At 38.7% G+C, this 26996-nt stretch overlaps 1 protein-coding gene across 3 annotated transcripts in view; it reads right to left on the bottom strand.

Moving 5' to 3' along the window:
- Positions 1-1230: 1230 nt before the first annotated feature.
- Positions 1231-26996, bottom strand: part of KAT2B (lysine acetyltransferase 2B) — an 88340-nt gene continuing 62574 nt past the window's right edge. For 2 of the 3 annotated variants that reach the window (XM_036332731.1, XM_036332734.1), the window contains exons 8-18: positions 26392-26517; positions 24824-24960; positions 24269-24477; positions 23109-23235; positions 16532-16642; positions 12491-12634; positions 9576-9690; positions 7573-7609; positions 7257-7320; positions 7078-7162; positions 1231-3295 (exon numbers count right to left, since the gene is read on the bottom strand). In XM_036332731.1, coding sequence (XP_036188624.1) covers positions 3102-3295; positions 7078-7162; positions 7257-7320; positions 7573-7609; positions 9576-9690; positions 12491-12634; positions 16532-16642; positions 23109-23235; positions 24269-24477; positions 24824-24960; positions 26392-26517 — 1349 coding nt within the window. In that variant the 3' untranslated portion in view covers positions 1231-3101. The remainder of the gene's footprint in view (positions 3296-7077; positions 7163-7256; positions 7321-7572; positions 7610-9575; positions 9691-12490; positions 12635-16531; positions 16643-23108; positions 23236-24268; positions 24478-24823; positions 24961-26391; positions 26518-26996) is intronic. The other variant, XM_036332732.1, reaches the window with a different exon arrangement.

Below are 26996 nucleotides of genomic sequence, written 5' to 3'. Positions count from 1 at the left end.
TTCCAGGTAATATGAAGGCCTCAAAGTCTTCTTTCCACTACCTTCTTCTAATGAAGACAACCAGTTTTTAATTGTGTATTGAATAATCAAAAAAATTAGAGCGATTTTTGACTATGAATATATGGGGTGGGGGTGAGAGAGAAACTCACCTCCATTGCAGACATTTCCTTTCCTGTAGAAGGACATCCTTCATCCCCTGGCTTCCTCTGCCCCTCATTCATTCCTCCTCAGGAGGGTCTTACCTAACTGGTGAGCCAGAGTGAAGAACTGGACTGGGTTGTTCTGTTCCTTCCTCACCTGCGCCTCTTCAGAATTGTTCTGCCTTCACACAGCACCATTACTCTTGGCCGTGTACTGGGCTTAATGATAAAGGCCATGCCCTTGGATGGGGAAGTTGGTAGTGGTGCAGAGCTGTTGGCGATACTTGATAAGAATGTCTACCGAGAAAATAAACTTCTACAAGATACCAAACAGTGCCTCAGTACAAAGCACTAAAGCCAGTCCAAGATACTTGTAACATCATTCTTCATTAGAAATCTAGATGCCAGTCAAGATTTTCTTACAGTTGAGGCATTTTTTTTTCATTGTGAGCATTCTGAGTATCTCCTCACATTCTAGGATTCATTATCAGAAAGTCCAATATCCCCAGGTACATAAGCCATATTCTCCAATACACACTTTATTATTAATAAAGAGATTTTAGCAATCATATATGCCTATGCTCTTGACTTCTCAGTTCAGAATTCAGAAGAGGAGAGCTCCTTGGTGGGTCCTCATACACCCCAACAGGACACAGTGTTATTTCCTACAGTCCGCTTTTTTTGTAATGGAAGCTCATATGGGAGAAACGTAAAAATCAGCTGTATTTGTATCTCTCTGCTCACTCATCTGTTTCACTGGTGCAAAGTAGAGGAGCTGGGGGGAATTTTTTATTTCTAAAGCAGTAACAGTCTTCTCTAGCTGGACTGTATTTTTTCTTATTTAATGAGTGATGGTGGGCAAAATGCAGTGGACAACTCAAGAGACACAGGTACAGTAAGCGTCCCTCCTCCTGAAAAGCTCTCACTGATGAGCTGGAGATTTTCATGAAACTTCCCACAAATGCAATGCTTCTAAACATCTTCACAAAATGCGTTAAGAACTAAGAATGAAGGATACACTCCTTGGTCATCAACCAGATCTTTTTTCCCCTGTTAAAGTCAATCTGCTAGAAGAAAACACACCACCAGATTTGAGAGCTTTTTAAAATATAATTTAAAACTATTTTGTACCAGTACAATATATTAATTTTACAAATGTAAAATTTTTATCAGCTGTTAAAGCATTTGCAAAAACCACACATCCTACTTCAGCTTTATTGCACAATATCTATAAGAAAATATTAATTTTTAAATTAGAAAACATAAAAATGCTTTCAATATAGAAGAGACCATCTGATTTTAAAGACAATACTCTATAAGAATGTCTACCCAGAAAATAACGAACTTTCACAGGATACCAAGCTGGACAGATGCTTCGGCAGATCCAGTACAAAGCGCGGTGTAAAACCGGTCCAGGATACTTTACCCAAATTGTATCATCATTCTTCATTAGAAATCTAGATGCCACTCAAGGTGGTTTCTTATACTTAAAAAAGTTGAGGCATTTTTTCATGTGAGCATTCTGAACTTCTCTTGCCTTATTAACAAATAATACTTCCAATTTAACAGCCATTTGCAAGTTTTTTTCCCTTTATGCAGATGATCTCTGGCAGTTGTTTTGAATGACTATGAACTGATCGTCTTTATTCGTTTATGCTGATAGAAAACATCAAGTTAAATACATTTTTAAAACCCAGTTCTTTACAAAAATCAGTTTATAAATGTGTGTCACAAAAATTAGTGTCGAGACCATCAAGAATGGACTTCAGTTGCTTTATGTTAGCTGGTTCTCCCAGAGTTGGGATGGCAGGTGTCCCACTTATCTATGTAGTGTTGATCAGGAACGAAATCCAAGCACTAGGATGGAATCCCAAGACAGATTAATAAGGCTGTACGATGGGCTTTAGTGGGATATTACCCTGGGTCCATAAACCGATGTACGTGTTAAAATACTGACAGCAAATCTTGGTGGTAATTTAAGTCACCTTAGACAATATACACAATCTGAAGATGCAAAGGGAAAAATGTCCATACATAACATTATCAGTGGGGTGTTGTGTAGAAAAGAAACCCCTATTTATTAGAACAAGAATCCAGCATGTTTGATACATATATAGATTATACCTCTTTTCTTATTAAAGCATGTTGATTCAATTAAAAGTGTTTTCAAATGTATGCCTTTGTGGCCCAGGAAATTGCCTTTTGGAACTTACGGCCTGCATAAGCAACGTCATATATAATAGTATACGTTTGTGTAGAGAAAATAATTATTAAAATAGTGGTTATGCACTCACAAGTTTTTTGCAGGTAGATAGAATTATCAAAATCCCAGGTGCTTATTAAAAAGTTTGCATTATTTAGAATTTCTTCCTTAGGAATCAAAGCAGTTACTTTTCTGGAACGGCATCTTTCAGAACTGCTCAAAGCACCTCATCTAGATGAGTGTTTTTAAAAAATATATAAAGTCTACAGTGAGACTTCAAACATCACATATTTCACCTTTTATGGGCTTTTTATCACATATCCCTTCCTTAGAAATCCTTCAGAAAAAAATAAAAATAAACTCTCACATTCTATTAGAAAAAAATGGGAACATTCATGGTCTGACTTTTCTGGATTCCCCCAAATCTTGGTACTATGTGCAATTTCCTCATATACAGGTTTTGAGGAAACCCCTGATCATCTCCTATTGAATATTCAGCTAATGGACATGCCATAGAAAATTGACATTAATAGTAGTAAATAGATTAAAATCTATTTCATAAAATAAAAATGTTCTATGACTTCCATTTAAATACGTATCTGAAAAGCTAAGAGGAGGTTTTTGTTTTTCCAAAGTGCTAATACATTTACAAATATCTTCAACACATTATGTCCAATTTTTTGTAAAACTAAACCACCTTGCTTTAGGCACTCTGCTTGATGAGTTTCTAAGAAGCGAGGGGTGGCGGGGGGAGAGAATCACTTGTCAATTAATCCAGCTTCCTTAATCTTACTGAAGAAGAATTTCTCCAGGATATTGGCACATTTGTAGTATTCACTCTCAGGGGGGTTGTACTCTTTGCAGTTGGTGAAGACTCGCTGTAAGTCTGCCATGAATAATTTCTTAGACACATAGTACCTATTCTTGAGGCGTTCACTCATGGTTTTCAGATCTGCACAGGAAAGAAAATAGGTTAGCACTCTTTGACCCCTTTTGAACACTAGCTGACAAAAGTGAGACTGGGAAGGAAATCTTTCATCACTTAGATTACAGTTTTACCAGTCCAATGCCTTTGTTTAAGAGAAATTCATATAATCAGGGAAAACAGTTCTTAAACCTTATGTTCTTCCTTTGTGAGAGTTTCTTGGATAAAATCACAGCATTTTAACATGGAAGGGACCATTATTAGTCATCTGGCCCAATCCCTTATTCAGCACAAGAAGCTAAGTAGATGAGCAGCAATAAGCTTGATGAACTGAGTACTGTCAGTTATTCATTCAGATTTATACAGAAGAGGCATTATCTACATGGACTAAGACAGGTGGAACATGTGTATTGAATCATTACTCAAAACAGAGTGAGTTTGTTTTACGAAAGTTGCAGTTGCCTTGGTGTTGCAGAGACAGAACTAAGTAGAGAAACTGATCATAAATACCTCTGCAAATAAATACACCAGTGACCTTACAGGTAAAATGGCTCAAATGAATTTAGTTTCATGCCCATCAATGGCATAAGAATGACAAACTTCATAATCTATTTTCTAAAGCAAACAAGCCTTGCAAGACTATTGTAAAAAGAATCATTTTCCCAATATGTCTACTTGCTTTAAACTGTATTATTTTTATAAATGAACACGGTGCTTCATCTAAACTTATAAGAATACAATGGGGCTTCGTTAATCCTCGGTCTCAGGACTGATTTAAAGAATTCCATGCAGATTAGAAGACACTAACATCTTCCACTTATTAACATTAACTTATTAACATTGCCTACTTATAGGTCCCTAGCTGTCTCTAAGCCTGGTTCTATAATTAAAATTTACATTAACATGGAAAAATAAGTCAAATTCACTAAAGAAATACTTCTGAATATCAATAATCCAAATTCCCACTATATTATCAAATTTTCCAGAGGGAAAGAAGCTTATAACCAAATACACTGGGATTATCATTTAATAAAATAGATAGATTTATGTGCAACATCCCCAAACTGGGAGAAGTTAATTTGCATCAAAATCCTAAATCTACCAAAAAGAAAAAATGGGAAATATCTACTTTTGCTTATTTCCTTTGACTCAATTAGAGTCATATCATCACATCTGAGTTCAACTTTCAATTTTTTTTTCTTCTCTGACTGAAATAGTTTGGAAAGTGAGAAAAAAAAAGTATTAAGACACACAAAGGTTCAGCAAATATTCCACTAAATGTCTCATCCTAGTGTGATTGAACATATAAAGATGTCTTCTTGTTTAAGAAAGAAAGAGCAATTAAATTGTGCCTCTCTAGATAAAATTAGATGTTTGCCTTTCTTCCAACTAAATACCTGCCACTTAAGATATGCTGCCAGACATAATGTTTTAGAAGACATGTTTAACCAAAAGAATAAAAGGGGGAAAAGACAATGAAACTTCACAAAAAAAAGTTTATCTAAAAGCTTTTCAAATTATTTTTTGGAAGGCAGAGGGTAAGAAGAGATGGGGAGAGCCTAAAATATAAAAGAAACAAAATAAGAACCATAGAAGTGTTTGGGCTTTTCTGAATAACAACAACCAATTCTGCATATTTCCACATTTCCTTTCTATTATAAAGTGATAATAGCATATTTCTCTAGCCTTTTTAGATTATTTCAGTTGACCAAACAGCATAAATTAAAAAAGGTGATTAAACATCAGTAATTCCAAACATGGAGACACCATTAAATTAATCTATTTTCATCCCCACCCACCCCACCACCACCACCACCAACTTGGGAATTCTGAATAAATCCAAAAACCCTGCCTAGAAACCCAGGTGTGATAAGAAGATATGCTTGGGTCAGACTCTTCTGACAATGTTCCCTACATAAAACAGGTTAGATCTCATTCACACAGAAGAAAAGAGTTTTTAGGGCACAGGGAAAGAGAAGAAATGTTTTAGGGAAGAGCCAAGAAGGAAATGAGGAAAAGTAAAATTACTGACTTGTCAGTCTTATCCTTAAACACATGACCATCTTAGGGGGCAAGACTGCATATTTTGCCCAGGACCTAAAGGTATCCCAACAAAATGACTGTAGCTCCACTAAAGAGCACCATTTACTGTGTTCGTTGACTTTGTCCAGCACACACCTTAGCCCACCACTGGTCTTACTCAGTGTGGTCAATTTCCTCCTCCTGAGCATTCAGTTATACACACAAGTGGGAAGCAATTGCAGAGGCTCACATGCTTCTCGGACTTGGCCAAGCAAAAGCCTTCCAGAAAGCAGCTGTGAGTGGACGATGACAGGCAAGCCCACTAGACCTACCACTGCAGGTCTGCAGAGTGCACGTGGATGGGCTGGAAGAAAACTATTCTCTGCAAATGCATACAACCTCCCATGAAGGTTTCACAAAAGAAGTGGAAATGATCCCGAAGATGAGGATGCAAAGGTCAGTTAACTTTTGAAATGTACATAAAGGGTTTTCGCGTATTGTTTTACATCATGGAAAATATTAATTCCCAAATCACCTTTCCATTCAGAACTCAAGACCCAGTCAACCCTCACTTTGGTTTTCATGTACTGAAATACACAGAAGCAAGGCAGAGAGAGATATAAAAAAGAAAGAAAAGCATATGGGTGCATGTCTTCTTTAAGGAGTAGAGACTACTGAAATCATTACCAGGACTATAGAAAATGTTCATGTGAAAATGAATGCTACAGAAAACATCTACAAATAACTCTGTTATCAGGGAGCTACTGCATCCCTTTAACTCCTCCTTTCACACTTCAATCCCTCCTTTGCACCAGAAATAGATGACAGGGCCCTAACTGGTTTGGCTCAGTGGACAGAGCGTCAGCCTGCGGACTCAAGGGTCCCAGGTTCAATTCTGGTCAAGGGCATGTACCTTGGTTGCGGGCACATCCCCAGTGGAGAGTCTACAGGAGGCAACTGATCGATGTTTCTCTCTCATCGATGTTTCTAACTCTCTATCCCTCTCCCTTCCTCTCTGTAAAAAATCAATAAAATATATTAAAAAAAAAAAAGAAAGAAATGACAGGTAGAAAAGGGGCAGAAGACACAGGCTCTCTCCAAAAAAATGGCCACACAACCGACTGAACACCAAATTGGTTTAATTTGGGGGTTCTCAATTCACTCAATCATTCCTTTAAGTACGCTGCAGGCACGGTGGCAGTTTCCACAAGTCTACATCTCTAGTGGTGTTTTTGTTGGTTTGGTTTTGGATGTGGGACAACGCTTAAAATAGGAGTATAAAGAGTGACATTAATAGTATTCATCAAGAGCCTAAAAAATCAAGGACTGTACTAACCTGGGTTTCTCCCTCTGAAAGTACACCAACCAGCTTCACCTAACTTCTCTTGCACTGTCTTCAAAAACTCTCAGACTCAAAATTTATCAAGGGACAACCTGATGTTTATCCATTTGCCACGGGTAGAATATAAGCGAGGTTATGTCCGAACAGCCAGCTTCGGACCTAGTGCTGTCCACAGTCCCCACCTGGGCTTCTGCGTCTAATACGCTGGTGTGTGGGCTCTCAGATAGCTGCAGAGCGTTTCCCATGAACAGAGCCACCCACTTCTCCTTTGCCATCACTGTTCCTGACATCACCGCCCTCCCCGGGTACATGGGATCCCGCCGCCCATCACACACACCCTACCCTACGACTGAAGAGTACAAATTATCCTCAGTAACCATTTGTCCCCCACACCACCATCCAGAGAGTTTTAAATCTATACTTAGAAAATGTTCAATGGCATTACCCATGGGGAACCTTATAACTTCATAATATCCCGGAGCTTCTGTTCTCTTCACAGGTTCCATGAAGGGCCAAGCGCTTTGATGGCTCTTGGGGAAAGAAAAAAAGTAAAGTATCAAATATGGAAATTCCATGTGAGACATCATTTCAAAATATTGGCGACAGGTGAATGGAAACGCCCACCTTCACCTGCTGGAGGATGCTCTTGAGCGTGCTGTAGAGCTGGTCAGAGTCTTTGGGCTCTTTACTTGAAAGGAAAAGAGTGAACAGCAAGGAACGACGATTAGTGTCTTACCCTCTTGCCAGGTGATTCCTATTCAGCTCATTTTTACAAAAACACTAAAACTGGATTCATTCCTGATTTTTTTTTTTTTTAATGAAAACTGAAACCCAACAATTGTATGGATGATTACACTGGGTTTGCCCATATTCTCTAAGTTGTTGGGGGGGGGGGGGAGAGAATCACTTCCATTATTATCTTCTCACCCATCACACTTACCTTTTCTCTTTTCCACTCTGTTTCCAGCCTGTCTCTCCTATATGACAATGAAATAAACACTGAATGAGAACTGCTTTTGGCAAGAGAATAACAGTTAACACTTAACCAAAATGCAATAAATCGCAGCCATGCCTTCATAAATCTGTCCCTGGGAAGACACTGAAATTAACTGCAGTCCGGTACTTTCTAATACGGCTAGCAGCACAAAACGTTTCCAAGACTAACAACACTGCTCAATATGTTTTTTAAAGAAGGAACTCCAACCTTTCAAAGAAAATCACAAAAATGACAAATGCCCAGTACTGTGGGTATGTGTATTTTTTTAAACTCTAACTCAATTTTTTGCCATCACCATGTGAAAGAGTTAGGCTGTTATTTTAGGTCAGAACAAAGTCTGTCCTAGTCTCTATTTTATTTGGCGCCTGCTTGTAATGCAAGACGGTTTGGTGTAGCAGAAAGAAAACATAGTCTAGAGTCCAGTAGACCTGGAGTTGATTTCTTTTTTATTTTTCCTAATGTAGTTTTATTGATTTCAGAGAGGAAGGGAGAGGGAGAAAGAGAAACATCAATGATGAGAGAGATTCATTGATTGGCTGACTCCTGCACGCCCCACAATGTGGATCCAGCCCACAACGTGAGCATGTACCATGACTGGGAATCAAACTGTGACCTCCTGGTTCAGAGATCAATACTCAACCACTAAGCCATGCTGGCTGGGCTGGAGTTGATTTCTTGCTTTCTCCTTAAAAGCTGACTTACCCTAGGTAAGTTATTTAACCTTTTGGCTCTCAATGTATCAATCTATAAAACAGAACTCTAAAAATTAGGTGATATTATCCCATAGAAGAATGCCTGGCACAAGATGGCATTCAGTGATACGGTAGCTATTATTAATTGGGATAATATGGGAAAGTAAAATTTCTGGGTCTGGCAGTGAAAGCAAGATGTGCTGTAGAGTAGATTTTTGTAAAAAAGAAATAGATATGAATCATATCATGAAAAAACAAATAATGTGGCTTTCTTTAGTTTGCATGATTTTTTTTTGCTTTATAAATCTTCAATATACCAGAAGACCTGGACTTGAACCACATGAAAGTGCTGATATTTGATCTACCAAAAGAACTACTTTGGCCCTAGCCGGTTTGGCTCACTGAATAGAGCGTCGGCCTGGGGACTGAAGGGTCCCAGGTTCGATTCCGGTCAAGGGCATGTACCTTGGTTGCAGGCACATCCCCAGTAGGGGGTGTGCAAGAGGCAGCTGATCGATGCTTCTCTCTCATCGATGTTTCTAACTCTCTATCCCTCTCCCTTCCTTGCTGTAAAAAAACAATAAAATATATTTAAAAAAAAAAAAAGAATTACTTTGTACATTTTAGTTCAATACAACTCACTGCTAACATACTCTCAGATAAGAACCTTCAAGAAAACTGTTGTAAAATAGGGAACCGGAATCAAATTATGTGATTTCCAATCATCCTTTCTAGAAGTTTGGAAACACTAATTTACCCAAGCACAGATCTATATGCAGATTGCGACCATGATGGCAATGAGATATGGTGAGAACAGCAAGCTGTTCAGAGGAGATAAGAAATGGGCTGCTCCTCACCAAGCCAGTTACTGGCCATGTGCCATGTAAGGTTAAAGGACCTAACCAGCTGGAGACTGAATTTCCCCATTTGTAAAAAGCAGAATCCCCTACTTTCAAGGTCACATGTGGGTAGTGCCTAGCACTGTGCCACATATAGCAGGCTCTCAGTACATGATGGCTATTAACAGCTACAACAAGGGGTCATCGACGCTCTCTTTAGTTTGTTTGCAATTTGCAGTAGAGAAAAGATATCAAAGGAAAGCATTGGCTGCCTTCTTAAAATACTAGAAATAACACAGATGGAGAAGGGCAGGGCAAAAAGCTTTTTAAAGTACTGCACTCCGGTAATAGTTTCCAACCCTTCTGGTGGCATTTCCAAAAGATTTTGCTTTTAAAAGAAGACCCATATACATACTAATTCCAGGAATGCTTTCTATGGGGATCTGTCGAACTCCATCTTTAAAACATGAAAGTCCAGGGTAGACTTTTCGAATCTGGGCTTGTTTTCTTTCTATCAGCTTTTTAATGATCTGTAAAGCACAGGAAGAAAGCGTGGTCAGTGACAGAAGTCCGTGGCTCCAGCCCAAGTCAGCCAACCTACGGAGCTATTCCCCTAGCAAAATCAAGTCTTTAGGAAACAAAAGGGGAGAAAGGGGTGAATTCTATTCAATAGGAGAGTCATGAAAGCATTCTATTACATCATGTCCATTCAGTAGCATTCATACAACCTCTTCAGTACTTGCCCCCTCGGAAAAGTCGAATTGAGAGAACACACTTGCCCCAGTGCCCACTGTCCTCTTTAGCACCAGAGCCAATTCTTTTGCTCTGTGTGTGCGAGGCGCCCCTGGCAGAGCTACAGCAAAGCAGCTGAGATCTGCTACCCAGACCAGCGCATGAACCTCTTCACATCCATGACTAGGAACTGTTCCTTCGGACTAAAGGACTCGGAAAGTTCCCCAAGCCTGGGAGGGTGACCTTACTACTAGAATTTTTCAAGGCTTGAGTCACAACCTATGCTGTTTGCATGAAAAAAGCAGCTCTAAAGTCTACTAAGGCATCACAACCAGGATGTGACGCTTTTGAGAGAGGTGTTTGTTTTATAAAATAGTTCCTAATGTACAGAGGTAATTAGTTCTAAAATAATTCCCAAAAGAAGAAAAACAGCACCAAAAAATCGCCAGGCTGCCCAGTTCAAAACACATCTCCCACAAAGCCATCTCAGATGACACAGGCCCTATGGATCCCACCGTTCTCTTGGAGTCAACACTCAAGAAGTAGTACTCATCTCTCCACTCTGTGCCACCGGTCCAACGGCGCTGGGCTTCTCTAACCACACCTACAATTTGATCTGCTAGAAAAGCCCACCATATATTTACAGTTTGTGTGCTCCCACCATTAGTCCCTATCTTCCTCAAAGTGGGGGGGGGGGGGGGGGTTCAAAGTTGGAATAAAAGACACGTGTAAAAATCATTTGATTTCAGTGGAAGAAGGTACTATGTGAATCCAAATATTTTACTATGGTGACCTGAGATCTCTTCTAGAAGAACTAGGTTAACAACTCCAAGCCTGCATCATCCATCCACTCAACAGTGTGTTAGAGAAGGCTGGCGATAGAGAAGGAAGGTGAGGAGAGAAGGATAAAAGATCCAAGAGAAGAGAAAGAGGAAGGGGGAAGGCGCTTTATCTTCTAAAATGTTGACTGCTTTTGTTAGCTCTGTGCTTAGGGCTTTCCCGTTCACGGAGGAAGAACCAGCAGATCTGGACGGTGTGAATTTGCAGACCCAGCCAGGGGAATCCTGCTCTCAGCTTAGACTGAATTGGGAGATGAATTGGGCTGCTGGGAGGAGTGAGGAATGAGCAGCTAGCAGCAGCCTGGTGGCTTTAGTTGGCCAGCAGCCTCTAATGCTGAACAATGAGCTGCTGAATTCAGACCTGCTCACGAAGCCCCAAAGAGAACAATGAAGAAAGCCAGCTCTTCAGAGACAGACAGAGAGAGGAGCCTGCTGTGATTTTATTGACTCTCCAAGTACCTAATTTGGAATTCTCTCTTAGGCTGACATTTTGACCAAAAAAAAAAAACAACAAAGGTTGTTTTTATTTTCTAACTTAAAAGGCAAAACAAAACAATAAACACTTTTTGCTCACTTCCCTAAGAAGCATAAGAACAAATCTGAGCCACTTTAAGTAAAAGGGAAATATTTATGGAGCACCTCCTATGCACCAGACACTGTGTAATGTCTTTTATATCGGTGATATAATAATAAATAACTGAGATTAAAGAAAATTAGTAGAAACCAGAAGAAAAAAAAATAGATCGAAGACAGAAGAACTTCTAAAAGTTACGTCCAGAGAAAAGAGTACTAAAATGAATAACAGAAGTATAAAGTGGGGGTGGGGGATGGGAGTGGGCTACAAGACGTTAATGGGGGGATAGGAGGACCTATGTAATACTTTCAACAATAAAGCTTAAAAGGGAAAAAAGAAGAAGTAAAAAGTGGAATTCTATAGAATGACACAGCTGCAAACTCCTAGTCTTTGAATCCAACAAACTAGAGGGGCGAGGAGGTGATCCTGGGCTTAACACACAGAGGTGATTCATTTATTAAATGGCCTCTGTGCACTCCCAAATTATGCTCTTTTTGCATTATCTTTTTCCTGTCTTAGAGATATAAAATTGCTACAGAGTCAAATTACCAATCTTTCCCTTTACTGCTTCTCTTTCCGTTCATACGCATAAAAAGACTTCACCCCAATATTAGATAACAAGTCAGTTAATACCTAGAAATGTAACCTTCAGAACTTGCAATGTGAGAGGAGAGATGAATACATGCTAAGATAAATGACTGTGTAAGATGATGAATAACTGCAATGAATGGATCAAACTAGTGCTGGAGACTTTAAGGAAGGAATTGGAGCACAGGCTGAAGTGGTTCAATTTACGTCAGGAGAGGGGGAGGTGGGCAAAGGAGGAAGACCTCAAGCAAGAGGGTTAAAGCATCAGTAATGGCCTTTGGAGAATAGTTTAGAGAAGAAAATTAAGAACTAAGTTTAGGAAAATGCTTGAGACCAGAATGTAAAAACCCTTGAAGGTGAAGTTAAGATAACTCATCATGTTTAATAAGTCTTGTTGTGTGTTTTTTATACCAGTGTAACAACAGCTGATGCTCTCAGGAATGGTAACCTACAGGAGACAGACCAAGGATCTAGACAAGCCACAGCAAACTGAGATGATGATAGCCAGTAAACCCATTTACACAGAGCCCAGTGATATGCAACTCACCCCAACTAAGACTGCCCTGTACAGAGGAACATGAGTCAATCTGTGCTTACCTCCTTCTGCTTCTTAATGATGACAGAAAATTCTGTGTATGGGATCTGTGGATTTAGCTCACATCCCATTAAAGTGGCTCCTTCATAGTCCTTGATGTAGCCAACATATTTGGTTTTAGGTATTTTAATTTCTTTGGAGAAACCCTGCAAAGCAAATAATAAATTCATTCATGTGGGCATAGTGCACCAAATATATATCGAGTGCTAACTATGTGCTAGGTACTGTGCTGGCATCAAGATATGCTTCTTTCGCCCTAGCTGGTTTGGCTCAGTGGATAGAGCGTCAGCCTGCAGGCTGAAGGGTCCCGGGTTCAATTCCAGTCAAGGGCACATGCCCAGGTTGCGGGCTCAATCCCCAGTGTGGGGCATACAGGAGGCAGCCAATCAATGATTCTCTTATCACTGATGTTTCTATCTCTTGCTCCCTCTCCCTTCCTCTCTGAAATCAATAAAAATATATTTTGAAAGAAAAAAAATGATTAAAAAACAAAAAGATATGCTTCTTTCAAGTTCTCATCATACTATTATTATGGGAAGGAAGAGCACGAAACCCTTCTACGAAATTCAAAAGCATCAAAAATCAAACATGCAGCCCTAGCTGGTTTGGCTCAGTGGACAGAGCGTCAGCCTGCGGACTGAGGGGATCCCGGGTGCTGGGGTCCAACCCCAGCGGGTCCAGGGGTCCCCAAAGGTGTGGACGGAGTCGGCAAAGAAGGAATGACATGGAGGCAGCGTTCAGTTGATCAGCAGCCTAGCCAGGATCTCCAGCCAAGTTCTGGTCTGGATCTCCAGCGAAGTTCTGCTTAGGATCTCCAGGTTCTCCAGTCAGGTTCTGTAGCCAAGTTCCCTCGCTAGGTTCTCCAGCCAGGTTCTGTCCAGGTTCTCCAGCCAGGTTCAGTCACCAGGTTCTAGTCAGGTTCTCTTGCCAATTTCTGTAGTCAGGTTCAGTCCAGGATCTTTTGCCATGTTCTCTCGCTAGGTTCTGTCTCTAAGTTCTGAGGTCAGTTTCTGTCCAGGATCTTTTGCCATGTTCTCTCCAGCAAAGTTCTTCTGTCTCTAGAGAACGTTCTGTGTAGGTTCTGTGCCTAGGTTCTGTCTCTCTTGGTTCTGTGTTCTAAGTTCTGTGTTCTAAGTTCTGTGTTCTAAGTTCTGTGTTCTAAGTTCTGTGTCTTGCTGTCTTGTTACATCTGTATTTATACCAGTTGATTCAATCCTATCAATCTCTATTACAAAGGTTAGGGTGTTTCTTATCTCCATTCCAGGGAGTAAAGATTATGTAGCTTAAGCATGATTGTTCATAGTTAAAGTGATTAATTACCCGCCTGGCACTTAGTTGAGAGGTTTTATTCCCTCCCTAACTTCAGGGGAAAATCCCTACCTGGGGAAAAAACCTTTCTCAAGAGAGGAGACCCTGGTCAAAACACACAGCGCCAAGAAGGTGAGCAAACATATCAAGAACAGTATGCCATATATGCCAGGTCCTTTGAAACAGCAAGGATGGACCGGCTCCCGGCACCCGGGTTCGATTCGGTCAAGGGCACATACTTTGCAGGCTCCTCCCCGACCCGGGCCTGTGTGTGCAAGAGGCAACCAATAGATGTGTTTCTCTCACATCGATGTTTCTCTCTGTCTTTCCCTCTCTCTTCCACTCTCTCTAAAAAAATCAATGGAAAATGTCCTTGTATGAGGATTAACAACAACAAAAAAACGAAACAACAAAAAAAATCGAACATGGAAATAGGAAACAAGACAACATTTAAAAAAATAATTCTAGTAAAACACAATCATACTAACAAGTGTTGTGTTTGTTTGTTTGTTTTTTTAACAGAAATGAGTATTAAGTAAAATAAGGTTTAATTTTGCATTAAATTGCACAAATTCTCCCAAAGTGGGGGCGAGGGCCTCCAGGACTCTTAACAAATCAACAACTAGATTGACCTAAAGTCTGAAAGAAAAGCTTATCAAAAAAATACAGCTATTAAAAAAAAAAAAAAATACAGCTATTAAAAAAAAAAAAAATACAGCTATTAAAATTCTGACGTTAAAAAAAATGAAACCCCAACTTTTCAGGCAAAAAACTTTCAGACCATCACAATGTGTGGCTGTGTCAGTGACATTAATGCTTTGCAGCATGTTCATTTACATGCTTTAAGCTGTAATAACATAGTGCCACAGGGTATGTATTCATGTATATTTATAATATAAACATAATTTTCCTTACAGTGCCTATTTCAGGTTTTTTGCAGAAAATTACTTGGGCTTCAGAACTATCACCGGCAGTTTCCTCCCTTCTCTTTCAGCAAAAACTTATTTTCCAAACAATTATTACCACCGCCTTCCAAGGGGACTATAGGCAAGTCATTTAAGGATCGTGGCTGAGATCTCACACTTTGCAATGTCCTCACAACCTAGGAAAGCGGACTCTTAAGCCCTCAGTGAAGCAATCCCACTGAGTTCGGTCAGATAAGTTTAATTACAAAAGCCTCAAATGCATCCCCAAAAATGAGAAAAAAATATATACAGGCCATTAATTACCTGACGTTGGAAGAGGGAATGCTTTCTACTCATATAAGAGCCTCTTTTTTTTTTTTTTTTTTAAAAGAAGTTAATAGACTTATGTTTTAAAATCTTTAAAATTGGGTAAATTAAAGAAAAAGCTATAAACAATGTTAAAACATGACATGCGACAGGAAATCATAAATAAAAGGTGAAACTCCTTATATACAAAGTTTTCATAAATCATTGTAAAATAAATATTTTAATTTCTATTTTTCTATATTTGCCTCTTTTCTAAGAGGCAAAATACAATGAATTGGCAATTCAAAAGAAAAGAAAAATTAATATAAAGGAGTCAATGAACAAGGAAAAAAAAGTTAAACCTTACTATGATCATCTAAATGCAAACAAATACAATCTGTTACCCAGGAAAGAGGTAAAAGCCTACTTTTCAATTATCACCCAATTTCCTGAGCCCCCTTATATACCACTGACAAGAACAGAAATTGTTACAGTATTTGGCAATGCGTTACAAAGCCTTAACTATGTCTGGAAGCAACTCTATTTCTAGACATCTACTCAAAGCAAATTACCACAGATAAGGGCAACATACACGCACACACACACACACACACAGTCACACATGTACACTTACATACAAAAAAAATACCTAAATGCACCCAAAATGTGGAATTGGTTTAATAAATTATTTTCTATTTATAAAACATTTCAGAGAACTATCAAAAGTCATATCAAAATTATCAGAATATATAAAGTAAAAAAAGCATGTAATTAAATTACAGAATGAGTCAATTTTTATATTTATATACACTCACAAACACACACAGGAAAAAATATTAGAAGGGTATATATCCAAACATCAACTAACATTAAATTTCTCTGGGTGGTAAAATTGCAAGCAATTTTTCCTCTTTTCTTTGTGTTTCACTACACTTTCTAAATTTTCTGCAATAACTGTACATGACTTCTGTAGTCATATTATGTAAAGAATGTACAAGGATTATAAAGCACTGTGAAAATAAGCGTGCAGCCAAAGAATAATCCTTTAAAAGCCAAGCTGAAACCTCTGATAAGAAAGGACTGAGGGCAACCAATCTCCCAGCCTGCTGTGCACGATGGAACCAGCACCGTCTGGAGCTTTTCCTAACCATGGGAATTTCCTCTCTGCTCTAAAGAGAGGCTTTCCACAGATTGAATCTATGTCTCTCATACATGGAGAACTCGGCTCACCCACACTGGGATGAGATACCATAATTTAGAATGACAGGATGCAATATTATATTCACTCAGAGATGGCATTCATTCACTCAACAAGTATTTATCTAGTATGTACTCTGTGCTGGTCGTACCCTCTGAATCCAGTCTGAACCTTACTTAAGGCTTATAAAATAAATGTATGTCCTTCTTATAAGTAGAAAACAGTCAGTGAATGGGGGCAAAGGAAAGACTTATTGGAATGAAGGCTACCTGAGTGCATATTTTAAAAAGGAACGACAAAACAGTGTTGCACAGTGAAAAACTTACCTGTTTCTTGAAATATCCGATTGCATATTCATCTGCATATGTGAGGAAGTTCAGGATGTCATGTTTTATATGAAATTCTTTCAAATGATTCATCAGGTGTGTTCCATAGCCCTATGTGGAAGGAAGTTAGTATGTAGACAAATGTATTAGGTTCTGAAAAAAAAAAATAAGTCCTACAAATTCATCAAAAAATACCGGTAAGTTTAGGAATTTGTACTTTAATATATTTTACCAATATAATACTAACACAATTTCTTGCATTTCTGGACGTTGAAATGAGTTACAAAACCAAAACATTCAAAATCCTTAAACTGAGATATAATCATTACTTAGAAATACAAGTTTCTGGTTCTTTGAGAAATAACACATGAAGGCTATAAGCTTCAAGTTCAACACTAAAGTTACTTGCTGAATATTAATAAAGCTTTAGGAGTAAATACAGATTATGAATTTCTGCTTATCCTCAAAGTATTTGAGAACCTCAGATGAAAGGAGCAAAGTAAACAAACAGCGCTAATCTTTACTGGAATGTTAACTAATCCGAGTGTTTCCTGTTACTGCAAATCAGCAGTTCAACTGCATCATCTTATACATGGGATGTCAACGAGGTCTTATCCAAACAAGGTCCGAGAAGCCCAGAGTCTCTGAGAGAGCCTGAAGACATTAGAAGTAACTGAAGCGAGTGAACAATGTTGAAAGAATGAATGATTGAAACATGAAAAACGAAACGCAATTACCAGGTTTCTCAGTGATGTATAAAACTTACGGGAAATCTATAAATTTAAAATGACTGTTTTAGAACCTCATAAAAAGAGGCAAAATCCAAGCATCCAGACACAAATATCTTCACATGAGTATTTTAAAACTCGGTGACACGCTTTTATAAAGAACTCAAATGCGCTCACAGGTATGATCTCATGAAACTGTAGTACCTCAAGGGAGAGGGACCTCTAGAAGCCATCTGGTCTAGTTCTCTATCCCATGTGAGGCTGGAAGTCTACCTCTTCTGGAAATTATTCTCCTACTGATGTTACCCAAGGACATTTTAGCTTTTCCCAAACAAATCACATCGCTGACACACTGTGAGTCCAAATAAAACTCAAATAAAAGGGTGAATGAAATCCCTCTCTTCTTGAGGACAAGAGAGTTAAGTGGGAAAGATAAACATATAAACACATAATTAGGGCACAGAGCTGCACTGTTCAATTTGGCAGCTACAGGCCACAAGTGGCTTCCGAGCAACTGAAACATGACCAGTCCAAGCTGAGATGCACCGGAGTGTAAAAGACACATAAGGAAAAAAATTCTTATTAATAACAATTTACACTTATTATATGTCAAAATGTCAATATTGTGGACATGGCCAGTTGAATGGACAATATGAAAATTAGTTTCACCTGTTTAATTTTACTTTTTTTTAAAGGTAATTTATTGTTAAATGAAGAAGTCACAAAATGGAGGGGGACAGAGGTCAAAGATAAATTTCTAATTATACTTTTTAAAAATATAGACATTAGAGCCCCAGCCAGTTTGGCTCCATGGATAGAGCATCGACCTGAGGACTGAAGGGTTCAATTCCCATCAAAGGCACATGCTCAGGTTCCAGGCTCCTCCACGACCCAGGCCCTGATCAGAGTGTGTGCAGGAGGCAACCAATTGATGTGTTTCTCTCACATCAATATTTCTTTCTGTCTTTTCCTCTCCCACTCTCTCTAAAAATCAATGAAAAAATATCCTCAGGTGCGGATTTAATAAAAATAAACATACAGACACTAGAAATTTTAGAATTATATGTGTGGCTTGCATTTGAAGTTCACGATATATTTCTTTTGCGCAGCATTGATACAGAGGGATGTATCTGTACCTATAACAGAGAAAAAGGCTATAAGATCATTAAGGGAGAGAAGGAAGAGAGTACAGAAGGTAAGAATATGTGTGAGCTAGGCCTTAAAAGAGTTATATCCTATGGAAAACAAGGTAAGGCAATAGATTGGCAATATAAATGTAAGGAAAAATAAACCTATACAAAAGATATAGAAAAGTGGGTGTACAACCTAGGGGTGCAAAGAAGCTTCTTTAAAAAAAACATAAAATGCAAAAGCATAAAAGAAAGGACTAATTTACTAAGTAGACTACTTCAAATTTTAAAACCTTAAAGATATCCTAAGATATCCTAAACAAAAGACAAGTGACGAATTTGGAAGGGTATAATTGTAACATATATTATAAAGATTTAATATAAAAAATACATAAATATATTCTATAGGATCAATACCAGAAAAAGAGAGACAGCCTTAAAAATATTGTCAGAGGAAAGGAATAAGCAATAAATATTACTGACAAATATAAAAATGATATATGATCTCAATAGTAATCATAGCACAGGAGAAGCAATATTTCACTCAATAGTATGAAAATTTTTTTTCTTTTTAATCCTCACCTGTTTTCATTGATTTTTTAGAGAGAGAAAGAGGAGAGAGAGAGAGATGCTTCGATCAACTGCCTCCCACATGTGCCTCAAACAGGGATCAAACCCACAACCTTTTGGTGAATGGGATGACACTCCATCCACTGAGGCACCCAGCCAGGGCAGTATACTCAAATATCTTTACAGCTCATAGTACCTAGTGTCAGTAATAATAGGGGGACATGGTACTCTCAACACCACTGGTGAAAATGTAAATTGGTAAACCCATTGAAAAGGGCAACCTGGGGAACAATTTTTTTAATTTAGAGAAGCCACATTCATTCATGCAGCAATTCTACTTTTCAGTGTCCAGAAAAACATTTACAAACAGCATAAATATTGTCAATAGGGAAATGATTATATAAATTACGATGCATCCACATTACGAAATATAAAATAGCTCCCTATCCATACTGTTCAATGGAAATCTCTGCAATGATGGAATAGTTCTTTATCTATATGGTAGCCATTAGTTGCACTGTGGCTACTGAGTACTTGAGTGACTAAAAAACTGAATTTTACATTTTATTTCATTTTAATTGAATTAAATATAAATTTAAATAACTACATGTATGCAATGAATTTGAAGGCTCCCTAAGACATAATGGGAAGTTTCTTTTTAGGTATGTACACTACGAATTCTATTTACAATGACTACAGAACACACAGTCACCTATTACATAGAGGTACATTCCCAAGCATGCAAATCAGTAGAGAAGCAACTGGAAGGATGCTCACCAAGCTGACAATAGTGGGGCAGCAGGGACTTGAAGGGGGAGTGGTATTTTTGTTTATCTGAAAATGTATTTGTGTATGAGCTGTCTAATTTTAAATTATTTCTGAAGAAAAATTTTAAAACTGGAGAAAAGAGAAGGACTGACTACTTGGAGGGAACTGCCTATGCATATATATAGTAATGTCTAGAGGTTAGTAGGAAATACGTTTTCTGATGAAATTCACTTTAACTTAGATGTGATTGATGCAAGAAAGCTAGGCTTTTGTTGTATATACCTTCTATCTAGTAAGAAATTAAGAGAACTATAAATTTCCCCCTTTCACCCACAATCCAATGACTTGCCTAAGAACAACAATAATTTTTTCTTTTGCAAACAGCTTCACAAAACCTACCTAAGATATGTTTCATCAGTGGTCACCTCTCCAAAGAAATTTTCCATAGTCCTAGTTGCTTGGGAGTATGGCTTGTGTCTTTTAACTTGAATCCTCTCTAGCACTGTGACTGGCATTAGGGGTAGCTCAAAGATTTCTTTGGTTAAAGAGGCATTGCCAACATTATGCTATTAGAAGCAAATGTTTAGATTTCCACCCCAGAACTATTTCCCTTGTTTGTAGGCCTTTATCTTGAATTGCCACCAAAAGGACTCTTTTCCAAGTCTGCCTGGTAACTTCAGTGTTTATTTAAATATTTATTATAGTAAACAAGTATTAGGTATGTAACTTTCCAGTTGCATGTAATATCGAATCCAAATAATTCTTAGTTGAGGAGAGAGTCTCAAGCCAGGTGAGGAACTTCTCAAATATCTTGTGTGTACTTTGAGCAAGGTAAATTCACATGCAAATCCCACTTCAAGCACTCGCAGGAATTTGGTGGTAAGCATGATACTCCAAAAGGAGTGGACAAAATTCTAAAGTATCATTTAGCCAAGATTTTTAATGTATTAAAGAAACATTTAAAACCACTTATGAACACTCTGTTTCCACAAATGGGTGTTACCAAGCACTGGATTCTACCAAACTCATCCATTCTATCCAGTTTTAAGAGGATAATCTTTTTTTGTTGTTGTTCCTAAACTACCGTTAATAAGTCACAAAAAGTTTTGGGGGTTTTTCTAGTTCTTCCTACTGAGTTTGTGATGTTTGGCCACCTTCCTTCAAGTCTTTAGAAAATTACATGGTTTGAGGGGGAAAAAATAAAGTGCCCTTCTGGAAAGTAATAAGACAAAGCATCCAATTCATATTAAATACCTTTAGTTCCCCTCTGGTATCCCTGAAAGTGTCCAAGTCAACCTTAATCAACCTTTCCAAACAAAGTGGTTGGTGTAGCTTTCTTTGAAAACAAAAATTATGCAATCTTTTTTTCTGAAATTATAAACCAGGGATTGATTTGCCAGCTCCTCTCCCTACGAAAAGCCAAACAAAATTTTCTTTTTAAGTAAGTTCCTAAACTCTGGACATTTGGAATTGTTTCTCACTTTGGCTAGAGGAAAATAAAATTTTAAAAAAAAAGTAATCGAAACAACAACAGCACCATCTAAAGACACACAGTCAGAACCTCTTGAAAAAGAACTAGACGTCAGTTTCAAGCAAATTTGAGCCCTCACTTTTCCGGTCAGAATGACAAATATAAGACTAATGAATTTTGCCCTTTGATGCTCAGTACTCTGAGCCAAAAGCAAAAAGCCCCATTTGTGCTTTGTGAGTATAAATAAGCTCAGTGGCTATAATTGGCACCATAAGCAGAGTAAGGCTGTTAATGAAAGCAAAGGTACCCACAGTACTAGCTGAAGCCTTCAAGCAGAGAATGATTGCTTCTAGAGACTTATTCTTGTTTTCTGCCAATGGCATTGCTTCTTTGTATCTGCATGAGGCAGCAATGCTTAGACCTGTACTGTCCAATATGGGAACCATGGGCCACGTGTGCCCAGGCATCATCTGAAATGTGGCTATAGTTCGAGCCGAGACAATCTCTAAGTGTAAAATACACACTTGATCTCAGAGACTTAGTACAAAACAAAGCATGAAGACTGTCTCATTCATAATTCTTCATAGCATTGAGTACCTTTGCAATGACAATACTTTGGATATACTGGGTCAGATGAAATAGATTTTAAAAATTAATTCTGCTGTCTTTTTAATGTGGCTGCTAGAATACGTAAGATCGCATGTATGCCTCACATTTGCCCAGCACACTGTATTTCACTGGACAGCACTGCCTCAGACGTTGGCTGATTTTTCTCAGCAGCCATCTAATCCTGAGCTGCTTATCTCTCCACCACCCGCCATACATTTGCATGATATTCTCTAGGGCTCCCCAAATACCAAATGAATAATCTTCTAAAGACACATTTCCTGCCTCCATTTCCCTAAGGGCAGCAGAATAGAACACAATCTAACCCAGATCAGAGCTCTTACTGCCCATTGAGAGTCTAGTTTATTCCAGTCAGGCTGTGATACCAACCGTGATATCAATAAAACAGCCAGAGTTCCGGGGGAGAAAGGGACCTAGGCCAAGAATACTCGGGAAAGTAAATTAGTCACACACACACACACACCACCCCCTAAAAACACTACATTCCAAACCCAGCATGAATACTTCTGAAACGTAGCCATAAATTTCAAATTTTTCACAGCTTCCCTTATGGAATTTCTTTAGTACCTGCCACCGATGAGGGACAAAGTCATAAGAAATCTTCCTGAAGTGTAAGCACCTAGATCATCTTCCTAATCCACATCACACCATGTCCTTGCTGATGGTTCCCTGTCACTAGTTGTGTGTGTGTGTGTGTGTGTGTGTGTGTGTGTGTGTGTGAATCCATGAGTAAATTAACAATGAACACTATGATTTATTTTCAATCATCCTTCACTTGCCACAGACTATACCTGAGTTTGGGGCTGTGCAGTGTCCCTGAACTTTGTCCCAAGGTCCAACAGAGCCTTGGTGGAAGCACACCTGTTGGAATGTGGAACGTTTATTCTCCTCAAGCACATACACATACACTCATGTGAGAGGATGCTTCTCAGAGACTCCTGAACTCCACTTTGAACCTTCTCTGGACATGGCCCAGAGCCCTTCCCAATCTCTGCAGCTTTAGTTAAGAAATATCACATTCTGCCCTAGCCAGTTTGGCTCAGTAGATAAAGCACTGGCCTGCAGACTGAAGGGTCCCGGGTTCGATTCCGGTCAAGGGAATATGCCCGAGTTGCAGGCTCAATCCCCAGTAGGGGGCCTGAAAGAGGCAGCCAATCAATGATTCTCTCTCTTCATTGATGTTTCTATCTCTCCCTTCCTCTCTGAAATCAATAAATATATATATATATATATATATATATATCACATTCTGCTTTTCTTCTAAGACCTTGGGTTACCCTTACCTTGACTTGCTCATTTGACGTTACAGCACAGAAAACAATCTCCGTGAATCCTTGGGATGGAAACATACGGAAACAGATACCACCAATAACACGGCCATCTTTAATTAAAGCAAGGGTTTTGTGTTTCCTGGAAAAATAAGATTATATCAAAGTTTTACCTATCTTGGTTATATAAATGTACTTTTGAGGGGGTGTTCCTTATTAACCAACCAGGAAGGAGTGGGCAGTGTTTTTCTTGCATTTCTACAGAAACCTCCTTTATCTAGTCACTATCTCGCCAGACCATTCCTTCATGTGGACTTTTAGAGCAAGCTTGCCCATACAAGGCTTCATCGGAGATTCCACCAGAACAAAATGCCAGCCACCTAAGAATGCTCTGAGGTTTACAAATAAAATACAGAGTACATGTTCCAGTACAGGAACAGGGGTACCCCCAATGCCAAGAGGTCCAGGGTTGGGGGCTAGGGAGAGAGTACAAAGTCATGGACAAAGTGACATATGTTTCTGAAAATTAGTCTTACTCAGAAATATTATGGAAACATTATGGAAAAGAATACAAAAGCCGCATGTACAACTTGCCAAACCTTGCATCATAGAACCCTGTCTTGACCTCTTTTCTGTCTAAAATGTCACTCTAATTGTCATATGCATAAATCACAGTCCCCATAGGCTATTGGGCTATATATATTAAAATACATTCAATTAGGGAAGTTTAGGTGTTGGGGGTTTTTTGAAGTCTTTTTTTAAAGAAATGAATTTTCAAAGTAAACTTGTCTGATAACCAATAATTTTCCCAGACCCAGGCCACCATGGTACCTAGTTAAGGCACCAAAATCAAGAATGTTTTGACTATTAAAAAAGTGGGGCATCTTCTTAGTGTTTATATTCTTTCATTGCTACAATGAATGAAGCATAGGATAGTCAGCAGCCACTTAAAACACAAAGCTTCATGATTATTAACAAAAAAGTTTGTGAACTGTTGAAAAATTAATTTTAATGCCTTAGACAAGGCAATTAATTTAAGGGATCCCTGTATCCACCGTGTGACAAGAGGCAGCAGGATTCAGTGGTTGCCTATGGCTGACTTTCACTTTCTGAGTAGTTCCTCTTTCCATTTAAAAAGGTAATAAGAAAAGAAGGAAGAGCAAAGCACCACTTACGGGTCAAAGACAAGCCGTGTGATGTACTCTTTGGGCATTCGGGGCAGCTGATGGGAGAACACGTTCTGTAGACCCACCAGCCACATCAGGATCTTCTTGTTGGGTTTCTGGTTCAGGGAATTGCCGACCACGTGAAACTCAATCACACCCCTGCGCTCTTCCATCCTGGCTGCCTCATCCCTGGCCGAATGTGCTGACAGAAGATTGTTCTGGGGTGCAGGAGACAGGAAAAAATTACACAGAGCTCTTCTCTGAAGAGAGTGGAGACAGGACAACTGTTAGGGTTTAAATTTTTCAAGATAGAAAGTTGAGGAGAAGTGACTTGAACTGTGTGAGATTACTAGTAAGTTTCCCTGTGATGTGATATTCATCAAGGGGAAATCACCTCTCCAACCCGCCTTTCCTGCTCTTCCCTACCCTGACCACCAAGTTAAAAGCAAACCAGGGTAGCACAGCACGCTAATTCTCAGTGATTCTATCCCCATTTTGGACAGCTAGAGTGGCTAGGAGAGCAGAAGAGGTCTACCAGCTGGCTGCCGGGTTTACCCCGCTGACCTCTGGTCCAACCATCACTGCAGGGTCCGTGATGGTAGACATGACCTCGTGGATTAATTCCATTGGAATATCCCCCATAACTCGGGGTTTCTTGGCCTCCTCCAAAACATGAGAGTCATTCATTTTCCTCTTTTCTCCTGTGATGACCAGAATAAAAGGGGAAACAATGGGTTATTTTAAACACAAAGCAGGTAACATACGTTGACTAATCCAACCAATTTTCTAATAACACTAATAGGTATGAAAGTCAAATCTCCATTTACCCAGAGAAGAGGTTGCAGTGGAAGGTGGAAAAAGCAGGGAAAAGGTCACAATAACTGCCAACCATAGATCCATTCTGAACACTTTCTATTTTCTATGATAATTTTTAACTTGATATAGGAGTTATTAAAGCATTCATTTCTTCATTTGTAAATGCAAGGAGTTACTCCAGTTATCATTCATTATTAGTCTCTAATTTAGTCCCTTTGTGGTCAGTGAACATACGTAGTCCTTGTAATAACAAAATGGCAACAATTTTTGAAACTTGCTTTATGGCCTAAAACATGACCCATTATTTATAAATGTATAGTGTCTTCTTGGAATAAACGTGTATTTTCCAATTTTTAGAGCAATGATCTCTATATATGTCCATTAGATTAAGTTTGTTGATCATGTTTTCAGGATTCCTATATTGTTACTGCTTGATCTATGAATTATTCAGACATGTTTCTTTGTTTTCAACTATTAGTTGATTTATTTCTCCTTGTAATTCTGTTAATTCTCTATGTATGCATATATATATATATATATATGTATATATATGTGTATGTATATTATGTCTGTATATATTTGAAATATACTAGTGAAATGGTGTGTTGTTTTTTGGGTTTTTTTGGCTGGTGAATTTAATTTTTTCATTCTTTATCTCTCACGATGCTTTTTTGCCTTAAAATGATGGCTGACAAAGTGAGCAGGGCCATTCTCAACGTGCCACATGCTGGGAAAGGCCAGGCAAAGACAAGAAAAACTTTCTCCCATTTTCCTTACTAGAGTGCATGGTGTCTTTTTGTCTTTTTCTACTATCATGTGTGGGGTTTTTTTCCTTACTTTTTTTTTCCTGTCATAACATGTACTTATTTTTACATACAAATTAAAATTTTCCTGTGATGTGATATGCATCAGTATTAACATGTTTTTAAAATTTATATGGTCTAATCTAACTGATTCTTCAGGAGTGAATCCCACTAAGCACGTCTCCATACAGTCATCTCCCTATCTTTAGTTAAAAAGGCAAAGAGCAACGTCGAGTATCTTGTCCAAAGGAGCTCAGCCACCAACCAGGCAACACACAGAATAAGTGACCTATTATAATAAACGATTATAGTTTTGTTTTAAGGCTCTGCATTTTGGGTTGATTTGTTACACAGCAATAACTACCCAATACAGCTCAAAATCATTTCCAGCCATCAAAATCCTGGCCATGAACAATCTGTAGTTGGTTTTAAGTCTACCTCTGGAACTTCTCATATTACAAAAGAACTTCTAGGGCAAATCACAGCCCTCTACTGTGCCCCCTACGTGCCTACCTGGGTTTGCCTCAAGCCCAGACGAGCCTTTGCCAGAAGGACTGCTGCTCCCACCATTCGGCTGCTCAAGGGAAGATGAGTTTGAAGTGTATGAAATCGTCCCAGCCACAGGAGGTGGGTTGATGACTGCCAAGAAAAGAAAAAGAAGGTATTAGATGACTCTTTTCTTGGGCAATGAGGAACCAAGTGCATGTGAGACCACCCCATTCCTGCCCAACACCACAAAGAAGTCATCTTTAAAGTAAAAGAAATAGGGTCAATGTGAGCATGATACTGAAGACAGTAATGGATTATAACCCACTGAAGAGAAGAGAAATATCTGAGTCCATATTGATAAAATCCGAAATGAACAGGCAAATAAATAAATGGGGAGAAGGTAAAGCTCTTCCTTACAGAAGAATGCCAACAATAAGATAAATAAGATAGGAACGGTGGCAGCCAGCGTATAATTGATTCAGGGACAATCATCTGTGCAGGCTAAACCTTCTGAGTACAATTCTGATATGACAGGACAGTTTCTAAGTATCTCCCCACAAAAGTACTTTTTTTATTACAAAAGAAAAATGGTAGCATTGCAGTGGAGAAACCTTGTAAATACCACCTAC

This window comes from Myotis myotis, unplaced genomic scaffold, assembly GCF_014108235.1.
Source record: "Myotis myotis isolate mMyoMyo1 unplaced genomic scaffold, mMyoMyo1.p scaffold_m19_p_13, whole genome shotgun sequence".
In the NCBI taxonomy this organism is placed as follows: Eukaryota; Metazoa; Chordata; class Mammalia; order Chiroptera; family Vespertilionidae; genus Myotis; species Myotis myotis.
This window is presented reverse-complemented; position numbering and strand designations above follow the sequence as displayed.